Genomic DNA, 21,487 nt, shown 5'->3' on the forward strand with positions numbered 1-21,487 from the left:
TCAACAATAATGTTCTGAATGTTTATGACGAAAATGTGTTCTTTTGAGCAGCAAAGGGAAGAAGGCACTTAGTATGGTTCCGGAACCTTTTATACAATACGGAAGTCATCATCATTTTTATAAGGTAAATCAGATTTTTTTTTTATACCTAGGAGTACTATACAGCCATATACCTATGGTGTTCCGCTGGATATACACACTTGGTAATCATTTACATAAACATTTACACATTATGCTGAAAGATTTTAAAAATAATTATAACAGAAATGTTATAAGTTTTACCAACTTTAATTTGCACTTTCGATGTAACTAGAAGTAAGTAAGTCAACGGTTACATTATCGGTGAAGTGAAACATGTTTTCCCAGGGTAACCCCATACAAATTGTTTTATGAAAGTTAATTAAACGCAGTCTACCATACTCTAGTAGAATGTATTATTTCTAATCAGGTACTCTTCAAAACGATTAGCAATTCCGAAATGTGAATTTAATTTTTCCAATATTATTTATATAACCTTAGGAAAACTGAATATATTATTAACTTAATAAATCAATACATATATAATGTAATCCGACCACGCATTAGAATAAAAAAAAAAAACCCCTAATAGGCATATTCCAAACTATCTTTAGGTCAAATACAGTAATTATCAATTACCAATCGACGACGACAGGTTAACAATAATCATATTATAATAAAGCTGAATTAAAAGATCAATATCGGACCCCGTAAGATTAAAAACTGACGACCAGCAGGTTTGTGGACAAAAAATAATGCCTTGCCTGCACATAACTGATTGCAACACATGTACGAGTTTTTACCAAGCTGCCGAACAGATCCGAAATACTGATTTCAAAATGCTTCTAAACTTCAAGTAAGTAATGGTTTCTTTTCTAACCTTTCAGAAAGCTAAAGCATTGCACAGTTCAAATTTTGTTGTGTCATATCATACTGCTGGCATTCTACCTTTATGGCCTATGTTTCTTTTAAGTGCGTTTGAAGCTATGTGTTCTTTCCCCAATAGGTAATTAATCTGATATAATGTGGTTGTAATGTCACCCTGTTAGGCATTGATGTGTCAATAGGATAATATAAGGAAAGATTACACTCATACACTTTTGTCAAATTATCTTCAGGAATAATAAAGAATGCAATATAAAAATATACACTAGACGCCAAAAATAGTTTTTTTTAAACCGTTTCAGAATCGTCATTGTGTGCTTTTTTTGGCGTGCAGTATTCGGGTGTAATTCGAAGGGCTACTGTTAGGAGGCCTAGTCCTACAATTTTCTTGCCTGCCATTTATACGCGAGGCATTTAACTAATTATTTAAAACACCATGATATTGTATTTTGTTTGCATTTCAGACTACTTTAATTTGAATGGACATTGTGACTAAAACGACGTTTTACAACATTTTGCTACGATAATCCGCCATTTCCCCTAGTACCTGTGATACGTAAGGTGTACACTTTATCAAAGAATAGCCATCGTACCCTTTGCTAGAAAGTACACCTATTATGGTCTAACATTAATTTGGTTGCCTATTGTTCTACTAGCGGAATTATATCACCAGGCATAGGGCCTAACACCTATGAAACCGTTTTTGGTCATGAACATGTCAAAACAGTACTATTTAGCCTTATACAATGCTATACAAGTCTACTACTAATAACAAACATATACTTACAGTAGTATAAAAGTTGTTCTAAGCCACCGAATAGGCACACCCCACAGATTAATTTCCACTCGTGAAATTTCACCATGTTGATTTCAGCGCTAAAATTGAGTTCTGCTTCATTGCACATCGGAATACCACAAAAAGAGCGCTCTCAAACTTTCAGAGATGTGATTGTGTTACAACTTAATTATCTTATGATAAGCTTTCTCAATGGTTGAAAAAATAATATCAAGCTACCTTATCTTTTAAACTTTAAGCAATTCTTAAATCTATATAAATAACAAATTATTTACCTAAAATCACAACCAATGGGATAATTAGTAAGATACCCAGAACTGTTCTAAAATGTAGTTCAACTCCGGTCACACCGACACCCCATTATATATGGATCCATATTTTAATAATAAGGAACAAGCGTACAACAATTTTCCCCAATGTCTTCCCTCTACTAGTATATGGTGCAAAGTGGCACTTTCTACATTTCTCCTTGTATTGACCGACTTTTCATCGACAGATTTGATCAAACATTTCGATTATAAATTATGAAACCGTCAACTTGTATTATTATTTCAAATTCCAAAGCGTCTGGTTGGTTGTTTTTTAGAGCAATAATTATGATACAGTATGTATTTTATTAGATAGGACAACAATAAGACGCCACTTTATTTATATTGAAATGCTGTTATAATTAGCTAGTCAAAATCATTTGTAAACAGTAATATACGATTCCAGTAGTATAGCCTATATAAATGATTATATTTGGTTACTATTTCAAATCGCTATCATTGAATAAATACTGAGAAGTCTTCCCATACTACCTTCTATAGGTAAAGACAATACAATACAAGTATACATTAGTAACATGCCTTTATATTCAACACATTCGTTTTGAGTCACTTGATCCTGGCTGTGTAGACAAAATGATTAGTAATTAGCCTGGAACTAGGCTTAGGCCTACACACTTCTAAAAACAAAATGGTAAAGTTTGCTATAAGGCATATAAATAATATTGATGCACCTGATACTTTACATAAGTCAAAACGGTAGGAAGCTCACAGATATATTACTAACTAATAGTTTATATTATGTATTATTATTTAATATTATTACCTCATATTATCTATTTTTCCACCGATCATTCGATTTAAACAATTTAATTTGGATGTGTTTGTGTGGAATGATGGTGACCTACACTTTCAATGAAATCAACGTTTCTGACGAAAATGACGTAGTTAATTAAAAAGTCTATATGTTCGATTTTATTCTTAGCGACTTTGATATAACGATTTTGACCTTGTGTACTTTATAAAGGTAGATAATTATAATTGAAATCACTATACTGTACAACTTTCATTATAAGAATCGGTAAAATATTTTCCCCAAGGCTCGGGTGCTCTTATAATGAATTTCCAGGGTTTGGCAACCTCATGTTTTTATTTTTTTTTTATACAACAATAACAACTGAACTTTAATAAACTTTGCTATTATTTGCGTTCCTATTTTATTTTAAACGGAGCCCAACCGAGATCTAATTAAATATAACGTAAGCACAGAACTACAGGCTGACTGCTCAATATGCCTATGAGGAAAAATCAAAATCACACCAAGCGGGAGATTCGAATTATGATTCTGTACACGTGGTGCGTCACACATATACAACTGTATTATACATTTTTCCTGACTGGAGAGTCGATTGAACTTTGCCGTAAACCAAAATATTGACCACGAATTTAATCACGAACCTACTGAAAAAAGTTATCATATATCCCTTGGCAATCACGTAATTAGTCACTCTCAAACTCATTCAGATGTGCCCATCTTCGGTATGAATTATAATCATACAAAGACGCTTATCACTGCCTAGAGATATGTTATTTCAAGTTCAGGTCCCAGTTACAGCATGCATGCAATCCCATTTTCCTCTTCCCGAAATTACATTTCTTTTTTTGTTCAAACTTAGCAATGTTGAGGAGATTAGAAAGATGAACATATGAGAAAAGGAAGTTGCTTTAATTTATATAATACTTGTTTAGTTAGTAAGTAGTTAAGGTATAAAACTGATAATTAGTAGGAAAATGGACAGTTACTACAGAGAAACATCGACTTTAAGCCAAACTTTAGACTTTGGAATAATGGTCATAACTATAGTAAGTTAGGTTTTCATTGACAACTTTAGAAAGTGTTCATAGAGCATAGTTTCAGAAAAGTTTGTAGGGTGTTCATAGAACAGTTACAGCTTCAGAAGAATTTATAGGGGGGTCAAAGAGCAGTAGTTTCAGAAGAGTTTATAGGATGTTCATAGAGCAGTAGTTTTAGAAAAGTTTATAGGATGTTCATAGAGCATTAGTTTTAGAAAAGTTTATAGTGTGTTCACAGAGCAGTAGCTTCAGAAGAGTTTATAAGGTGTTCACAGAGCAGAAGTTTCAGAAGAGTTTATAGAGTGTTCATAGAGCAGTAGATTCAGAAGAGTTTATAGAGTGTTCATAGAGCAGTAGATTCAGAAGAGTTTATAAGGTGTTCATAGAGCAGTAGATTCAGAAGAGTTTATAGAGTGTTCATAGAGCAGTAGATTCAGAAGAGTTTATAGAGTGTTCATAGAGCAGTAGATTCAGAAGAGTTTATAGAGTGTTCATAGAGCAGTAGTTTTATAAGAGTTTATAGGATGTTTCTAGAGGAGTAGTTTCAGAAGAGTTTATAGATTTTTAATATATCATACACAATTTTAGAAGACTTTAGAATGTGTTCTTAGTTCAAAGCTTTATAAGGTGTTCATATATCCAAAATAAGTTGATTAATCGTAGTAGACTTCATCTCCATACATCATAAATTGATTATACTGTACCTTAAGAGTAGACTTAATCATAATCGTCATCAGCGAAATTTAAGTTTGTTTACCATATCACAAGTAAAGTCATGACAATATTATGATACAAATAAAAAAATAGAAAAAATGAATCTTGAATTGTACAATAGTTCATTGGTAATGTTACACCACTCGTGAAAGAAACAAATGTATTTGATAATTTTAGTATGATATTTCATTTTAATTTTGTGAAGATTGATAGTGTAACCCAAGCTTAGCAACGTAATAAAACAATAAAATAACTGATATAAAACACTGGGAGTAGAGTATACTATTCCTAAAATAGCTACGATTAAAAGTTTACATTATAAGTTCATAATCAAAATGAAACTCAATGATAACATTATACGTTATATTACTTATATTATTATAATAATTTGAATTTGGTTTACATATTTAGTTTTACTATTTACACATACATGTTCCACCAAACATAAAGTTCGAATAAACTTTTGAATATGCGCATGCGTCAGTCTTTAACTCATGAATCATTTTAGTTCTCAATTGCCTGCGAATAAAAACGGGCGGGTGGATTTTTCATTTTAGCTTCATGGCCAATTAATTAAACTTAATTACGTAAGGGAAGACCACCAATTTATAATTAACTAAACAAAATGAATACAGCCCATTCTTATTACTATATCTGTATTAAAAGGGTCATTGTACAGATATTTACCTTTACCCAAAGGGTAGCTCCGGGATTAATCTTTCTATTGTTTATTGTTGCCAATATCAATGAGTTGCAAAAGTATATATATGTATATATAGTATATTTCAGACCCGCAGCTCCCTTTAACTTTAACATAATTCCATGCTACAGTATACCACATGTGACGTAGTGCCACAGTATTTACCTTTTACATTGTAGCTCCGGGTTTAAAATGTCTATTCTTTATTGTTGTAAATATCAATGTACACACAGTATTTGCAAAGGTATTTATGATAAGTCCGGAGCGACTCTTTGACTTTAAAATAATTCCATGATACAGTAACTTACGACGTGTGACCTTATATTACTATAACACTGTAAAAGTAAAGCTACAGTATATTAGATGTGGTCGTGAGATTAAAGTTGATCTTTTTCTAGTAATCAAGGTAATAGGCCTAAATCATGTTTGAAAACATAACCTATATATTTTTGTTTAATACCGAGCAACATTTAATCCTGATGTTACTTATAAATATATTATAAAATCATACGTTGCAATCTTTCGGTTTAGTCGTGTCATTATTAAATAAATCCGACATCAACTCGATGGAATTATTCAACAGTAAATTAATTTGCTTTCACTGAGTGCAGCATCTTTCATGATAGTGTATAATGGATTAAGTATACATTATATGCTGTAACATTTATAAATCACCATATCCCATTAGGATTCGCAAAGTTAATAACTGATTACGACGATGAAAAAAAAGAAGAATCAGAAATTGAACACTGCAGGTTAACGCGGTTCAAGATCATGTGTTTAATATAACATAAAAATATATACATTGTAATAATACGGTAATAACTCAGGAGGAATATCAACGTGTTTTTACATTCTTACAATAAATATGTAAGTCAAATGAAACGCTATCTTGTTATTGCTTGAGATATTAAAAATATTGAAGGTAGAATTATCAAATATATATATATATAAATATATATAATATATATTATTAAGTCAAGTGTGATTTATAAGAAAAGGCCATTCAGTGGACAGGTGAAAAATGAGAACGTAATAAATCCGTATTCATAAATGATGATATATTGCAGTTTCAATATGGGAATGTAGTTTTATATAGGTATAAAGGCTTACATTATTACATATTACTGATTAATGATAAAGATAAATCCTTTCACGTAGCAGTCTCGGCTATGCTTATGATGTTTTTGTTACGATACCGTAGGCATATCATGTGGATCTTCGATTTACGCTGTGTGTGATGTTTTTACATGCGACTTATCCTGTGTCTGTGACGTTGTTTACTCACGATACCGTATGGACCATACGATTTACGCTGTGTTTGTGACGTTTTTTTTACTCACGCTACCGTATGGACCATACGATTTACGCTGTTTGTGACGTTTTTTTACTCACGATACCGTATGGACCATACGATTTACGCTGTGTCTGTGACGTTTTTTTTTACTCACGATATCGTATGGACCATACAATTTACGCTGTTTGTGACGTTTTTTTACTCACGATTCCGTATATGATCATAATTTTGAGCAAAACTATGCATACCTATGGTAAACGATTTCTTTCCATAATCTGTATGTTTCTCTGTACTGATCTCAGCTCCACATTTGATACTTTATCTATTCAGTATAATTGATAAATGGCATATAATGTATAATATATTACGCTACCATTACATTTAAGTTAGGCTCATATGACCTACGATACAGGCGTCACATGTGATGTATATGTGGAAATGTCTTACAGAAATTGTCTATGATTGGAAAAATTATATACAGTATCTAAAATCGACTAAAGAGTAGCCATATCGCACTCTGAATACTATTGATTGTATAATATTTGCCCACAGCACTTGCTGAAAGACAATTTAGAAAACTTATAATAATTTTAATTTATACCCAGAAGCAGGAACATTTTCTGTTAAAACACACGATGATTAGTGTCAAGTTTGGCTTCCAATTGGGCACAACGAAATGACGTAGCCCACCGTAAGTAATTTGGCCAATCATGACGCGATTGATCATCCGAACTGGCGCTTGTGGTTGATCAACTCACTTACGTTGTCTGCGTTGTGTCGAAGTGGGAACACATTATTAAAATGCTGACAATACAGTAGTGTTGACATATAAGTATGGCATCCGGGTTATTCTTGTTCTTACACTCAGAATATCTCTTCAGATTCTGAACACCTCTAAAGGTTACTTGTACTTCGCTTTGATCCTGGTAATATTGACATGGACATATCATCAACCGTCTCACGTATTTCCATTGTATGTTCACGCAGGTCTTGTACGTTTGTGTCTAGGTCGGATGTTTTGTCGTAAAGTTCATTAACTTTTTCTAGTTGTTCACGAATTTCATTGTATCTGATATTTAGCGATGCAAAAGATCTCTCTTGACCAGTTAACATCTTAAATGTCTCGTATCTGTAATACAATAATACATAATACATAAATATATGTAATAAAAAAAATATAAGAAAATAATAGCAATGTTTAAAGCTCTGTCTACACTATCAAACTAGTTTGACAAAAAAAGTTTGATGTGCCCAAATATGGTAGTGATATGCCCAAATATGGTAGTGATAGGACATCATCATGTCCATATATGGGCACATCACATTTTTTTTGTCACATAAAGTTTGATAGTGTAGACAGAGCTTAATACATTTTTTCAAACGTGTTAGGGCAGAACTTTCCATAGCTGGGTTTCCAACAAGAACCGCAAGTAATTTATTTCCATGGATCTTCGAACTTTTGTGAATTGGTTAACTCACTTGAGTCGCGCTTACGTCGTCCCTGTGTTGCGTCCAAGCGGGAACCAAACTTCAGCGACGTAAAAAGATGTCGCACGTACTCAATCTAGATCTAAAAGCTAACCCCTTAAATTTCTCTTACTCAAAAAAAAAACAAAAAACAAAAACGTTCAACCTCAGGTGTAACAAACTCAGCAGCATCGCAGACAACCGATGACCATACTCCTTATTACGCCATCCACCTTAAGCTTGGTTCCCACTAGGACGCGACGCAGTGACGTCAACTCAAATAATTGAAATTATGATGCGATTAATAATTATCTAGTGAGAACCAAGCGTTGTTGCCGTCTACTAAGTTATGCTGTTTAGGAGGTCTGTTCTCTGCACAAAATATATGTAATTATAAAATACAATGGAAAAGAGTAGGGCGTGAGGAAATTTAATTAAATCATTTTATATCTTGCTTGAAACGACTCCTTAACTACATTTGCTTTAGTACTATGCACTCATGTTTTTCTAGCCAAAACAAACTCTTTAATATAATGCGTTATTTCCAGAGTTTCCAATGTGGATGTACTAGTTTTGAAATGTACGTTTTTACGACATATCGTAACAAACAGAATTGTTCTTATAAACATATTATCCCATTTCAATACTTGTTAAATCTACTACAGATTATACTGACAAAGTATTGTATCGAATTTAATAGTAATATTCTTTTGCGAATAACCCAACCTATTTATTTGTGATTTCGTACTTTCGTAATAAAATAATTCTTTTAAATACAAAACTTAACCAGATGTAATCTAATAGGCCTATAGTTAACTGACGCTTTTGGGAAATCTCAAATTCATTGAAATTGAGAATAACCAATGTAAATAAGTGTTTGGATGTTAAAGCCATATTTTAAAAGCCAAAATGAGAGGAAATCGACCCGATGTATTTAACCCCACTCATTTTTTTTATCAGTTCTTTAATAATATGTTGGCCATCGTATTTCCTGGCCTACATAATATTTCTGGAACTAACCAATCTATACGACTATTTATAAGAGTATAAAGGGCATTATTACGATCGAACTTTCATTATCTGAATACTGTAGTGGCTGTTATTCTTTTTACGGAACGGTGATGTAGGCGAATCGGACCATCATTATATTAATCACAACTCATTATGTTTGCAGCTCAACGTGAAAAATATAATTCAACTCTCACAATACTGTATACATCTCCTTCTTCAACTGCTCTACTATAAACAATACTAAAACATACACACAACAATATAAACATGAAATAATAACATACATTTATTCCTCAATGATATAATAATATATCCCAATTTAGAAAGATGGAGACTCGTTTTAAGTCAAGTGGATTTTTTTTCGTGTGTCAATTAATCACTGTAAGTATTCTGAAATTACCCATCGCCTGACTTTACGTCTGAATTATTATTTATTATACCTAAAAAAAATTAAGAAGAAATTATATAGCAATCTAGAAGAAATATATTACCTGAAAACAGCGAGATCATTTTTTATATTGATGACATCAGCTCGGCTAACTCCAGACTCGGTATCGCTTGAGGTAGTTTTCTCTGTTATGTATCTAGTCACGAGTTGTTTTATTACCATCTAAAAAAATATTAATTTAAACGATGAATTGGGGTGACAGAGATGATATTAGTAGTAATAATATGTTGTGATGATGATGGTGCAACGTTGGCATCGCGGCTGAAGATATATTTTTATTAAAGTTATGGATGTGATTATGGAATAGAAACAGAACGATGACTTGATTTGGATGGTGATAATGATGAAGACATCAATAGATAACAACAGCATAAGATATGCACAGGTGGTTCAAGGCTCTCATCGATCATAGTTCGGTTGGCGGCAGAAAAAGAGTCTTTTTGGACTTAAAACTGGAGGTCCAGTGTACTGTACACCTGACTCGATCGTGTAACTATTGGAGGTAATCATCTATTATGATAATGGCAGCAATGATAAAATTGCGATAACAATCACAAATACATTATATATAATCTTGTTTCCAAATATAATATTTACTGTAGACAGTTATCTATGTTGCTTGATTTTATTCTTTCTCTTCATCATTTGCTACTCATGAATATTGTGTTATTTGTAACATGGTGTAGTGTTTGATTTCTAAATGAAGACATTGTTTATTATGAAACATAACACGACCATAACGATGCCGATCATTCATGATGAATGTCATTTTACAATGGTGCATGTAATAATGTTAATGTAGGCCTACGTGTATCAGAATCTAGTTTAACTCAATAAAGAAATAGAAGTTAGCTGACAGGTGTTACACTACCATGATATATGAAACACTATGTCCTATAGGCCTAATAGCAACATCATTGGAGTGGGGGATCTATGTGGGGTGTATGCATTATGTATGTGAGGGTATGTATTCGCTATATAGTAAACACTATTTAATAAATTCTTCGCATTTGGACGTAATGCATGCAAGTAATTTGACAAATCACGACGCGATGTATCATAGCAATTGTCGCCTGTGATTGTCAAACTCACGTTACATTGAGCCTACGTGCGTTGTGGAGTTGCATGTGAAGCTTGGTTCCTACTAGGACGCAACGCAAGGACGTAGACGCAACGCAAGCGAGTTGACCAATGAAAAGCGACAGATCGAATAATTCATCGCTTGTGATTGGTCAAATCCCTTACGTTGCGTTATGTCGTTGTCTTGCGTCTCAAGTTAACTATTAGATTAGCAAACTAAACCAATCTAAACAGTATTAGCAAATTTAATCCTTAAATATGTGAATAAGAATATAAATAAATGAATGGATTGATATAATGTGAATATAAAAAATGTTTATATTATTCTTACAGATAGATAAAATAAAAGTTGGAATAACCCACAAGAAAAGATTTAGAAAAAATTTACAGGGCCCCAGTTGAAAGCAGTGATATCACTAATTACCCTCTTTAAAGAAGAAAAAAAAACAACTCAGGTGGCAGGTTTTACGCTGATTATTTTCCTTAGGCCTATATTTCTTAGAATTATTTTTTCCTAGCATACTTAAATTGTATTCTCAAGTGAGTTTTATAGATAAAAACAAGTCAGTATATCTTACAAAGTACTGCCGCTCGGCACTTTGAACGTCACGATGTTTAGCCTGCAAGAGAGAAAAAAACACACAACAGGATAATCCCACTCTACTTCAATTCAATCAACTCTATTATTGAGCCAATATATTGAAATACTTGGTTGTCATCCCATGGTACCTAATGCCGTCATCAAATGTGACCTAGATCCAGTCATGATGTGCAGTAATTATCCAATATGTCATATAAATAAATCATGCCAGAAATCTTTCTGCATTGAGACCGGTTTTATAGTTACCACGCTCGCACATGGTGCCACTAAACTAATAAAAATATTGATGCATACAAGTAAAGTAACTTTCTCGAACTCAGTCTCTAATCAACGTTTCTGATTGATTGCGCGGACATGACCGAAAACCAATTGATAAACATTTTTGTCCTGATGTTGAACTTTTAACCATTTAGGCCTATTTTATCAAAAGCTCATATTTTTTTTGGATTGTTCATAATATAACATGTTAACATAACATAACTGTTGTAAAATTACAGTCATAAAAAGAAAATGTCGTTTTATACAAGAATACCCTACAAACGTAAACAAAATAAGAATGAGTTTTGGAGAAAGACTGTGCCGTATAAAGAAATAGTATGTAGGCCTAAACAAAATCTTGGAATTATAACTTTTTTGTAAATGAATGTAGCACTTTATACGCGAAAGGTTTAAAAGTTTAGCAGCGCAGCGAGATGTTTTGTTTGTTATTGTCGCCGAGATAAAGAATAACGGATTATATCGTGATAGGTCTAAATTCCTATGCTTTACGAACACATCATATCTTTCCTATACAATGCGGATGAGTCTTTACTTGAGATTACATAGAGTTAATAGCTGCACCGTACCTAATCGTTACCAACAATGATTTGTCGAACAACATTCGTTCATACATAATAGATATAATCCAATGTTTTACATTTAATCATTTCAATAGCATGAACTTTTGAATAACTACACCAAGGTAAATTAACACGAATTCGTTTAATACTGTACTGATGGAATATCTTGATCATCCTAACTCGAAATTCTTGACATTAAAACAGATTTACAGATTATATTACGATGTAATGATGCTTCAAATAAATTTCCATTACTGGGAACATTTAGAAGATTTTAGTTGATAAATAGACAATTAGATGACGTAAAAGCGGTGATACAAATTAGGTGTTATGTATGGTGTTGACATTGAAAGAGTTTTCTTCGTTCATGCGGCATTTGCGCATCGGCGTCAAAACACCATTATCATGGCCTTGTTTGGATAAGCCAACTTCATAATTCTGCCAGTTTTTAAACCAGAACAGACTGTCAGTAATTATTATAAGTTGAGAATTATGGGTGTGCGGTTTTTGTAGATATTCGCGTTTTAAGGAAGACTCGACTAATATTTTTCGGTAAAGTAATTTGATTATCGAAAAATAGGTATAAATTGTCATCCTATGTTCCCATTATAAAACTTTAGTTTTCTGTACGAATATGAATATCTTTATCTTATCTTTTATTTATGAAAACCAGTCATTGTTGTATAATTATTGATATTTTCAACTGATCTGGTATTCTTTCATTCTTTGAACATTTAAAACTTAAAGACATCGTTTCACCTTTTGGTTACTTGTATTACCAAAGGCCACCGATAAATTACAATTAAAATAATGTCCTGAAACGGACAGGAACTAGTGCACGCTATTACGATAACATTTGTTTGGAACTAATTAACTGTGTACCCACGCAGGCCAATTGAGACATTAAACATTGGAATGGAAAATGTTGAGTCTCCAAAACGACTTGATTCATCATTTGAGAATGCAAATGGGTAGTATAATTATGAGTTTAAGAAAATGAGCACGATTGGATTTTACCACAAAAAAGATCTCTTATTGAACCGCACGTTTATTAATTGGTTTACGACGTTTCAACAACCAATAACAATACAATCATTAGTCCAACGGGATTTTCCAACTGGGCTTTTGCAGAATCAATCAGATGATATTCATCGCCTCTCATTTCATACGGCAAGGTGGCGTCCAGATGGACTCATTTCATCGGCATCCGTAGGGCCACATTTGATACTTCTAATCATAATTCCGTCACGTAATGGAAATAAAGCAAGGTAATGAGAAAAGTACTAACTCAATCATTACAAAGCATATGAAGAACGATTTTATATTGTCATAATGGACTTTGATTCAACGTACCTGATTCCGTTTCTTGTAAGCGGCGCGAGTAATACACCACTCAAACCGTAAGTTCAACCAGCATACTCGTATCCATTTTACAGACGGTATAATGTTGAATGGCGGAGGAACGGTATTCTGCAATTCCAAAAATCTTCCCCACATTTTGGCTCTCGCAAACTTCCATTCTGTGTCCGAATTTTCCTATCAAGTTTTAATCGAAATGTTTTGATTAAAAAAATATAAGAAGCTTCAGTATGGCAAAAGCTCTGTCATACTATCACACTTTATGTAACAAAAATGATGTGCCCATATATCCCTACCATATTTGTGTATGTTACTACCATATTTGGGCACATCACATTTTTGTTCAAACTAGTTTGATAGTGTGTAGACAGCTTTATTCTTGGATCAAAATTTACAGTATTTATGTCATATTATTTACATTATTTCTCTATATTCATTAGGCCTATATTTTGCTTCTAGGGTGCACATTAGCTTATAATCTGTATTTTGCGTAGAATATATCCTGAAATATCCTCCGTGTGTGTTTTCTTTAAGGGAAAAAGCTGAAAAAACTGAATTGAATTATTTTACAAATGTTGGTAAACATTTTTACCGAATTAAGGGTTTGAGATAGAGATTATTGTATATTATAAAAAATTTGAGCAAAACATGTCGCAGACAAAAAATTATTAGGTATTATTATTAGGCCTAGAAAGTTTCCATTTTAACGCAGGAGATCGAATGTAGGTCAGTAATTTGTTTCTCTAAAATGGTATTATTTTATTGCCGTGTTTACAAAATAAAAATAAAGCGAATTGGCCATCTCTTCCTTTTTGTATACATGGTAAAAACACTAGCAGATTAAGATACATGTTATGTGTCCGAAAAGCAAATAAAGTAAAGTAGGCAAGAATTTCTCGAAAGTTTCGGTTGCTGTTTTTGTTGCTATATAACCATTTCATGAAGTAATTACTAGGTAAGACTAAAAGTTGTTTTTAAGTTGTTATGAGGTTAAACTAAAACTTTATATCTTAGTTTAGAGTATCTATCTTTGTCTTATAAATTTGTCATTCTACATTAGTATACACAAAACCTCTCAAATATGACTCCTTTATGTAACCAAAAGTGGAAACTAAATAGTTGCGATTATAATGTTTTCACAGGGAAGACTGTTTTTACTCTTCCTGAAGAGTGAAATCATTCTTCGGGAAGTGTGAAATAATTCTTCGGAAAATCACTCTTCTCTGGTTCTTCTAATATTATTACGAATAATCATACAAGTAGTGCCTCCATAGAATATTTATTTTCATCAGCGACAATTCACTGGCGAAAATTATGTTAAACTACATGTAATTCGACAAATATGCTGTAGGCCTACAGTGCTTCGGAATAATTTACAATTGAATGGATCACACTAACCTCCACTCGTGTGTACGTGTTGCTCATCATTGCAATGAGGGCGTTTAGCAATACAACAACAGCAAATAACAGATAGAAAGCATATAACAGAGTTCCAATTATTTCCGTAAATGTGTGTCCTGCATCGTTCAACTGGACAACTGAGGCATTTTGCAGACCAAACAGAGTCCAGAATAGAGTCAGTAAAGATTGCCATATACTAGAAAAAACAAAATGCATGTGACGGTGAAGAACATATTCAAAATAAACTAACCAGTACTATAATAAACACACTGGCGGTCTTCAAAATGACCAATAATTATAACAAGTTTCCGTTAATGTAGGCTACATTTTTAGGCCTATACTTTTATATTTTGTGCAAGTATCTTAAAAACCCTCTCAATTGTTATTTTTTCTCTATCATTTGTGTATTCCTGCCTCTTTCTTTTACATTGTTTTTAATTTCCAGCTGTATGTATTTATTGTTCATTCAAGCGAAATAAATGATATTATTATGTTATGATAGTAATTGTCCTTACTCATAAAATGGCCCGATTCGGCATTCGTCTTCTCCATTCTGAGCAACACATGATCTGTGGCGGACATCTTCGTAATATTGGTAAACCTGGTTCAGGCCAAGAGCAAATGCAAACCAGACGATTGCAAAAACAAGAATAAACTTAATAATATCCACCAACATTCCTCCAAGAGAGATTTGCAATGGTCCAACCAGCTGACTTGCTACTGACAAATTTAACAATCTTAAAAAGGCGATTATAGTCGCACAGGCGTACAACGCCTCGGCAACCAACTCTGGGTGGAATGGATCGAGGCTTAGCCTGTAGTACGAAACTGTATCGTCGCTGGTGGGAACATTAGGTTGTGCTTCTTCCGGCATATCGCAAGATAAAGTGTTCATTAATTCTGTCATGACTAGAGTAAGTTGTTCTTGAGTATAGGCGTTAATGTTCAACTCTGTGTTATTAAGTGAGCTGGAGATGAATTGCTTGAGGTCGGGTAGAGTAACGTTGGTTAGGTGATCATCTAGCTCCTCCACTGTCAGGTCACGAACTTGCAAATCGTGGTTGTTAACATCTATCTGTTGTTGAAGCTATTGTAAATATAACAAAAAATACTCCATTATTTTTAATTAATTGATCGTTTACCTGTCACCTGTAACGACCTTTCGGCAGTGTATTGTATAATGCATCTATTCTGACACGTAGTAAATGAATAACTAATGATTACTTAAGTTAATGTATGTCACAATGATTGACAGAAACAATGGACTTACCTCAAGATAAGACATGAGAGTTAGCATTAAATAACTCCAATAGAGAACAAGCAAAACAAAATCCAGGAAATTTTGTCCGTCAGCTTTGAACCGCTGCCAACCAGTTCGATTTAACTGTTTCAATTCGTGCCACGTCAGAGCTGTTTATTGATATGAACAAGAAACATTGTTGTATAACTGTACATTAATTTTAACTTCGTATTAACACGTATGAGTACGAGTACTTTGTTTTTTATTTGTGGTTGTGTATACATGTCGCAACTGTACCGATGGATACACTAGGTGTATACATCACCATCATGGGTAATGTCATCGCCTGAAGCTGGATGTAGGCCTACATCTATCCATCCTCATGTATTTTCTATCTCCTCTTCAGCCATTGGCCAGTTCGAAGTTCTCAGATATCCAAATATATAAGCCTACCTAAATTTCTCTACTTGTCCAAAATGAAAACGATGACAATGCAAAGTATTGATAACGTAGATTATTAAAGGCAAAAAAAGAATAACTTGCCTACAACAAAGACAAAGATAACCCATAGCAACCAATTTGGAAGTTGGCTAAAGCTCTGATCATCCAAATCGGCATCAGTGTCCGTAATTGGCTTTGATACTGCTGTCGTCATAAAAACAAACGATAAAAAATACAACTTTGAGCCCAGATCCATCAAGAATTTTATGTACCTGTAGACAAAACATTATAAAAATAATTGCTTTAATCCTTTCAAAATTAAAATGTCTTTCTGTTCAGACTTAAAAAATAAAATACCAGGCTATGATGATAGCCCTAAGATATGGCAAGTAGCAACATTTGAATTGATTGACATATGATTCTCTTTCTGTAATAATGTTTCTTCGTGATATTGTTTTCTTGATGTCTTTAAAAAAAATACTTACGGAACACGGATCATATATTTAACTTTATCGAATGGTAAAATGAGGTATATGGTAGAAAGAACAGGAAATAATATCATAATAAGCAGCGTGAAACAAAGCTGTCGTAGAGCTCCCCAATCACGAACGAATGAGAATCTTCCATAGAATCGTTTAATCAGCAGTTGTTGGCAATGCGGATGTGCAACAAACTTTAAGAGAAAATTTGATAGACCAATGTAAGATTCATGTGAAATTTTAGATAGTTGTATGCAGGAGAAATATGCACAGAGGCTCTCTATTTTACTGGATGGAAATGAACATGTATTTTTTAAAAGTTTTATAATAAGGTACGGTACATCTTCATAAAGTTTAAACACCTGAAAGAGTGAGCTAAATCGTACCTTTTTTTGTTCAACATCAATTGCTTTAAAAACTTTGTAAAGTTGGCAATGCTCCATTCCTTGATCTACGATATCGTATAACTTGTCTTCTTGGTGCGTTAATACTGTTGTTGACTATAAAGAAAACACAATCAAAATTAGTGTATTTTTAATGATTATTAACTATTTATATCTAAGTTTTAGTGTTTTTTAAACATCTAATTTTAGATTTCTTATTGCTACTTTTGAGTCTGCCACGACCAGAGAAATGTTCTATTTTGTTTAATAGTTTGTTTTGGATGTATCAAAAGTAAAATTTGATATACACACCAATGGATATCTCGATGGCTTTGAACCTCAAGACTGAGACACTAAGTCAGCTCAATAAAGAGTTCAAAGTTTGTTATTTACCTCTTCGGAGTTTCTCGCTTCACCCAAGATATCAGCCGCATACTTTTCCATTTGGTCGGCAAGCTCGGTATACTCTACCCTAAACTCGTACTCTTGGTTACTTAGTGCTCGTAGGCGACCACACATACTAAATGCAGTGCCAATTGGGTCCCTACTTGTTAGTGAAACGTACGCTTCACTCGAAAGGGCTCGATAGATGTTTAGAGTACCGACAGACCGTTGCAGAGTATGCTTTTCAGTTCGAAGGAAATCCGAAGTGTCAGGATCAGGAACGATTGCCCCATATTTCAAGAGAACCTTAAATAAATAAAAAATAAATTAACATAATAAATAAAATGTTGCTTCTTTACGGGAGGAATATCTACAGAGTAGGTCCTAGGAAAAAAGCCAATCCACTACTGGTTTAAAACTTATTTAATCGGTTTATGTTTTTACATGAGTTCCACGTAATAGCATGTTCTCTAAATGTGTCTTTGTTCAGAAGGTATATGATGTTGTGTATAGAATGTTGCCGTTGGCACTGTAATGTAAATAATATTTTGAAAATAATTAATCTAAACTTTGTATATATAAAGCACTTATCGTTCACCCGATACACGTACGGTATCAAGTCGACACTATCGTGTGTATTGATAGTAAACTTTGTTACGCATAAGCTATTGTATAAGGCCTATTATAGTTTCAGGCGTCCTTGTTTATATTGTGTATGTGTAATGACGGATATGTTCGTTGCACACCATGGCTCTCAGGCTTGTTCACTGTTGACTTGATACCGTACTTGCATTGAGCAATGGTGTTTTTATGCACGAGACCGCACCTCTGTGTGATTAAACTATGGTAGGCCTACCTTTATGATTTTGTAGTTATTGTGATGACTTGCTAAAATAATTGGAGTAGCATCTGGATGGAAATCATCATTCTCAGTGCGACAATTGATTATTGTTTCTCTATCCTCCTAAAAAACATCAATTGAAAATAATACCGTTCAGGAAGAACAAAAATATAAAAAAATAAGGCAGGCCTATGTCATTATTATTTCCTATTATTAGAACTTACTTCCACAAATATATTCTTATGGTCAGAAATAAAAGAGAAATTCAAACCACCAAACAAAATATTATAGTAAAAAATGTTTAATTGTAAAAAGAAAAGAAAACCGAGAAAAAAAGAGATGCGTTACCTATAGAATTAGATAAAGGATACTTTGTTTAATGTAACACTTTACAAATTGTATATTATTGCCTTGCCTTAAGCATTGCCATTATTATGGCACTTTTTATTTTTACAGGGCGTCACAGTTGTAAAGCTTTGCTTGTTCGTGGTTGCCCTAATCCTTTTCATATTATTTTTATCATTTGATTTAAAATTAATAAGAAATTATGATTTGGAATAAAGTGAAGTGAAACAATTTGTCAAAATTTGAGTTTCTTTGTACCGGTACTGCATATTATATTAAATTAGTGGTAAATTGGTGTTATATTTCAAACATTTTGCTTTATTCAGATGCCAATAGGCCAATTCCAAACCAAGAGAACATATACAATGTTATTCATGAAATGTTTTCCTCTGTTGGTTAAACAAATATTATGAAACAATATAGTACAGGCCCTATCATACTTCATTAATAATGATGTTTTAATATTTTTTTTCTTTTGTAGGGATTTCAGCCACTTTTATTTCTTAAATAAACGCATATTTATCAAATAGCATATCTTGAAGGCTATATAAAATTCGAAATTAATTGTCCGTGATATTCTTATACACTAGGCCTATATAAATATCTTTGTATATTTTTTATAGCAATTTCTCATATTAATAGTTTTGACATTTACTTTTTATAATACGCCTACATATGTAGGCCTAATTGACATGTTTACTCCACCAACGAAAAAGAAATACTTACGGGATGTGCTTTAGTATGATTACATATTAAAACTACAGCTTCAAAAAACTGTGACTCTACTGCTCTCAGCAAGCAATCTCCAACTTGAATCCCGTGTTTTAGTAAAGTTCTGATGATCACTGCAATTTAATAGCATCAAATATATTAGTAAATAGTTTTAATAAAATGACTTGGTTTGAGAGAAAGCTGTTCAATAAATAATAAATTTACAACTGAAACACAATCAGGTGAAGCAATTAAAATAGGAACTAGTTTTTATTTTGTAGTTAAAACTGGAGTATTTCCACATTGAGCTGCAGAACACAAATAGGCCTACTACTGTACTACTACTACTAAACATTTCAACATAAAACAATAGACCTACTTTTGCCATATTGGATTGGATGTATCTGACTTTGTAATCGTTCAATGACAAAAAGATATACAGTACTTACAGAGGCTTCCATTGTTGAGAGCGATCCCAAGAGCACTTCTTCCATTATGATCCCGGTGGTTTAAATCCAATCCATTTGTTTCTTTATTATTTAATATTTCCTCAATATAAGTAATTTCTCCTTCCCTGATCACGCTAAGGAATCGATCATTTATCGATAAATCATCGATATCCATTTTGATGCATACCTAAGAGAGAAAGAGAAGACGCAATTAATACACATAATAGATAAACTGTGAAACAATGATAAAATTATTGTCAGGAAAGAATATCGCCCTTCTTTCAAAAGTAAAAAAAAATATATTTTAGGATAATACATGCCATTTATATTTTAAGGTCTGTAATAATTTTCCCAAATTGTTCAACCGTTTGATTAAAAATCATAGAAGTTGATATTTCTTTAAATAGTTACTGAACCATTACGAAATTATACAATATCAATTGAAATAGAGTTATATACACAACAGTGAATTGACTCGTGAAAAGTCAGGAATTCCAACTACTGTTCTTAACACAATGCCCTATTATCCATGGTCTCTTGGCTCCATTTATAACTAAATAATATACCAAGTGACACTAAGTATATATGTAAATAGGCTGATCCACCGATATAGTCTCACATAATTACATAATTATGTTCAATTTTAGCGGTACAGTGGATGACAAAAGGGGCTCTTATTCCAAAACGAAATAAAAGTATCAAAACATTCAAAACTATCCATTTTCAGATTTTATGTGTAATGTAACGGTGATCAATATTAACTTAGTCTAGGATAACTTGTCACTAGTGCTACGGATATCGTTATTAATATCAGTTTAATACTTATGCCATTTCAAAGTTTGGGAGGGGTAGAGATTTGAAGTCACTATAGCGTCAACGGAATATGTAATTCTCTTAGGACACTCAACCATTATACAAATAGTATGTGTTATGATTGTAAAATACAATGATATCGACTATTTCTAAAAACTAACAATTTTAAAGCTAAAGAAATCAACCACAGTACACTTAACACAGTAATGCACTTACCACGACCGATACGCCAGCCGAAAACGCAGATATCTCCTTTGTTACAGTAATATAAAAGCGATGAATACAGTAATAAGTTAACAAAGTCAAGTCATTGATTTCTAATGTTAGAAACTAAACATTAATAAGTTTTCCAAGAAAAGTAAATTCCAAATAACGCTAAATTCGATGGCAACGTAGGTACATTAGTAGGCCTACCTGAACAAAATACGTTAAAAAGAACAAACTACACCCATATTGACATTAGGTGTTTGAATAAGCTATAGTGAAATATTGAATAAAACCAGTGAAACGTTTTACCGTCAAAGGTGAGTTGACCTTTTTTGTATTGTTATTAAGTTGTATAAGGTTTATTTAGTGTGAATGGCACACTGGTTATTTAGTGTGAATGGCAAACTAAGCCTACAGTTGAACACATTCTGGTACCAACACATCCATCTCCTGCATTA

General features: G+C 32.9%; 1 protein-coding gene across 1 annotated transcript; it reads right to left on the reverse strand.

Moving 5' to 3' along the window:
• Nucleotides 1-4,594: 4,594 nt before the first annotated feature.
• LOC144850038 (short transient receptor potential channel 4-like) lies at nt 4,595-21,128 on the reverse strand. Its single transcript, XM_078707203.1, has 16 exons — nt 21,039-21,128; nt 20,010-20,196; nt 19,576-19,694; nt 18,520-18,627; nt 17,673-17,969; nt 17,283-17,396; nt 16,903-17,090; nt 16,520-16,689; nt 16,007-16,146; nt 15,252-15,823; nt 14,734-14,932; nt 13,330-13,512; nt 11,115-11,156; nt 9,500-9,618; nt 6,733-7,659; nt 4,595-6,571 (listed from the first exon to the last, which is right to left on the reverse strand). Exons 2-15 carry the CDS (start codon nt 20,182-20,184, stop codon nt 7,425-7,427), a joined length of 2,661 nt encoding a protein of 886 aa, XP_078563329.1. The 5' UTR covers nt 20,185-20,196; nt 21,039-21,128; the 3' UTR covers nt 4,595-6,571; nt 6,733-7,424.
• Between the last annotated feature and the right edge of the window lie 359 nt (nt 21,129-21,487).

The sequence above is a fragment of the Antedon bifida genome, chromosome 8 (genome assembly GCF_963402885.1).
Source record: "Antedon bifida chromosome 8, ecAntBifi1.1, whole genome shotgun sequence".
In the NCBI taxonomy this organism is placed as follows: domain Eukaryota; kingdom Metazoa; phylum Echinodermata; class Crinoidea; order Comatulida; family Antedonidae; genus Antedon; species Antedon bifida.

Bases quoted from the DNA above. Each gene is read 5' to 3' on its own strand.
- LOC144850038 (XM_078707203.1), bottom strand. From the start codon at position 20,184: ATGGATATCGATGATTTATCGATAAATGATCGATTCCTTAGCGTGATC. The intron at 17,397-17,672 runs GTAAATAACAAA...TTTTCTTTATAG, and splicing joins AAGCGAGAAACTCCGAAGAG to TCAACAACAGTATTAACGCA. The intron at 16,147-16,519 runs GCAAGTTATTCT...ATCAATAAACAG, and splicing joins TATCTTTGTCTTTGTTGTAG to CTCTGACGTGGCACGAATTG.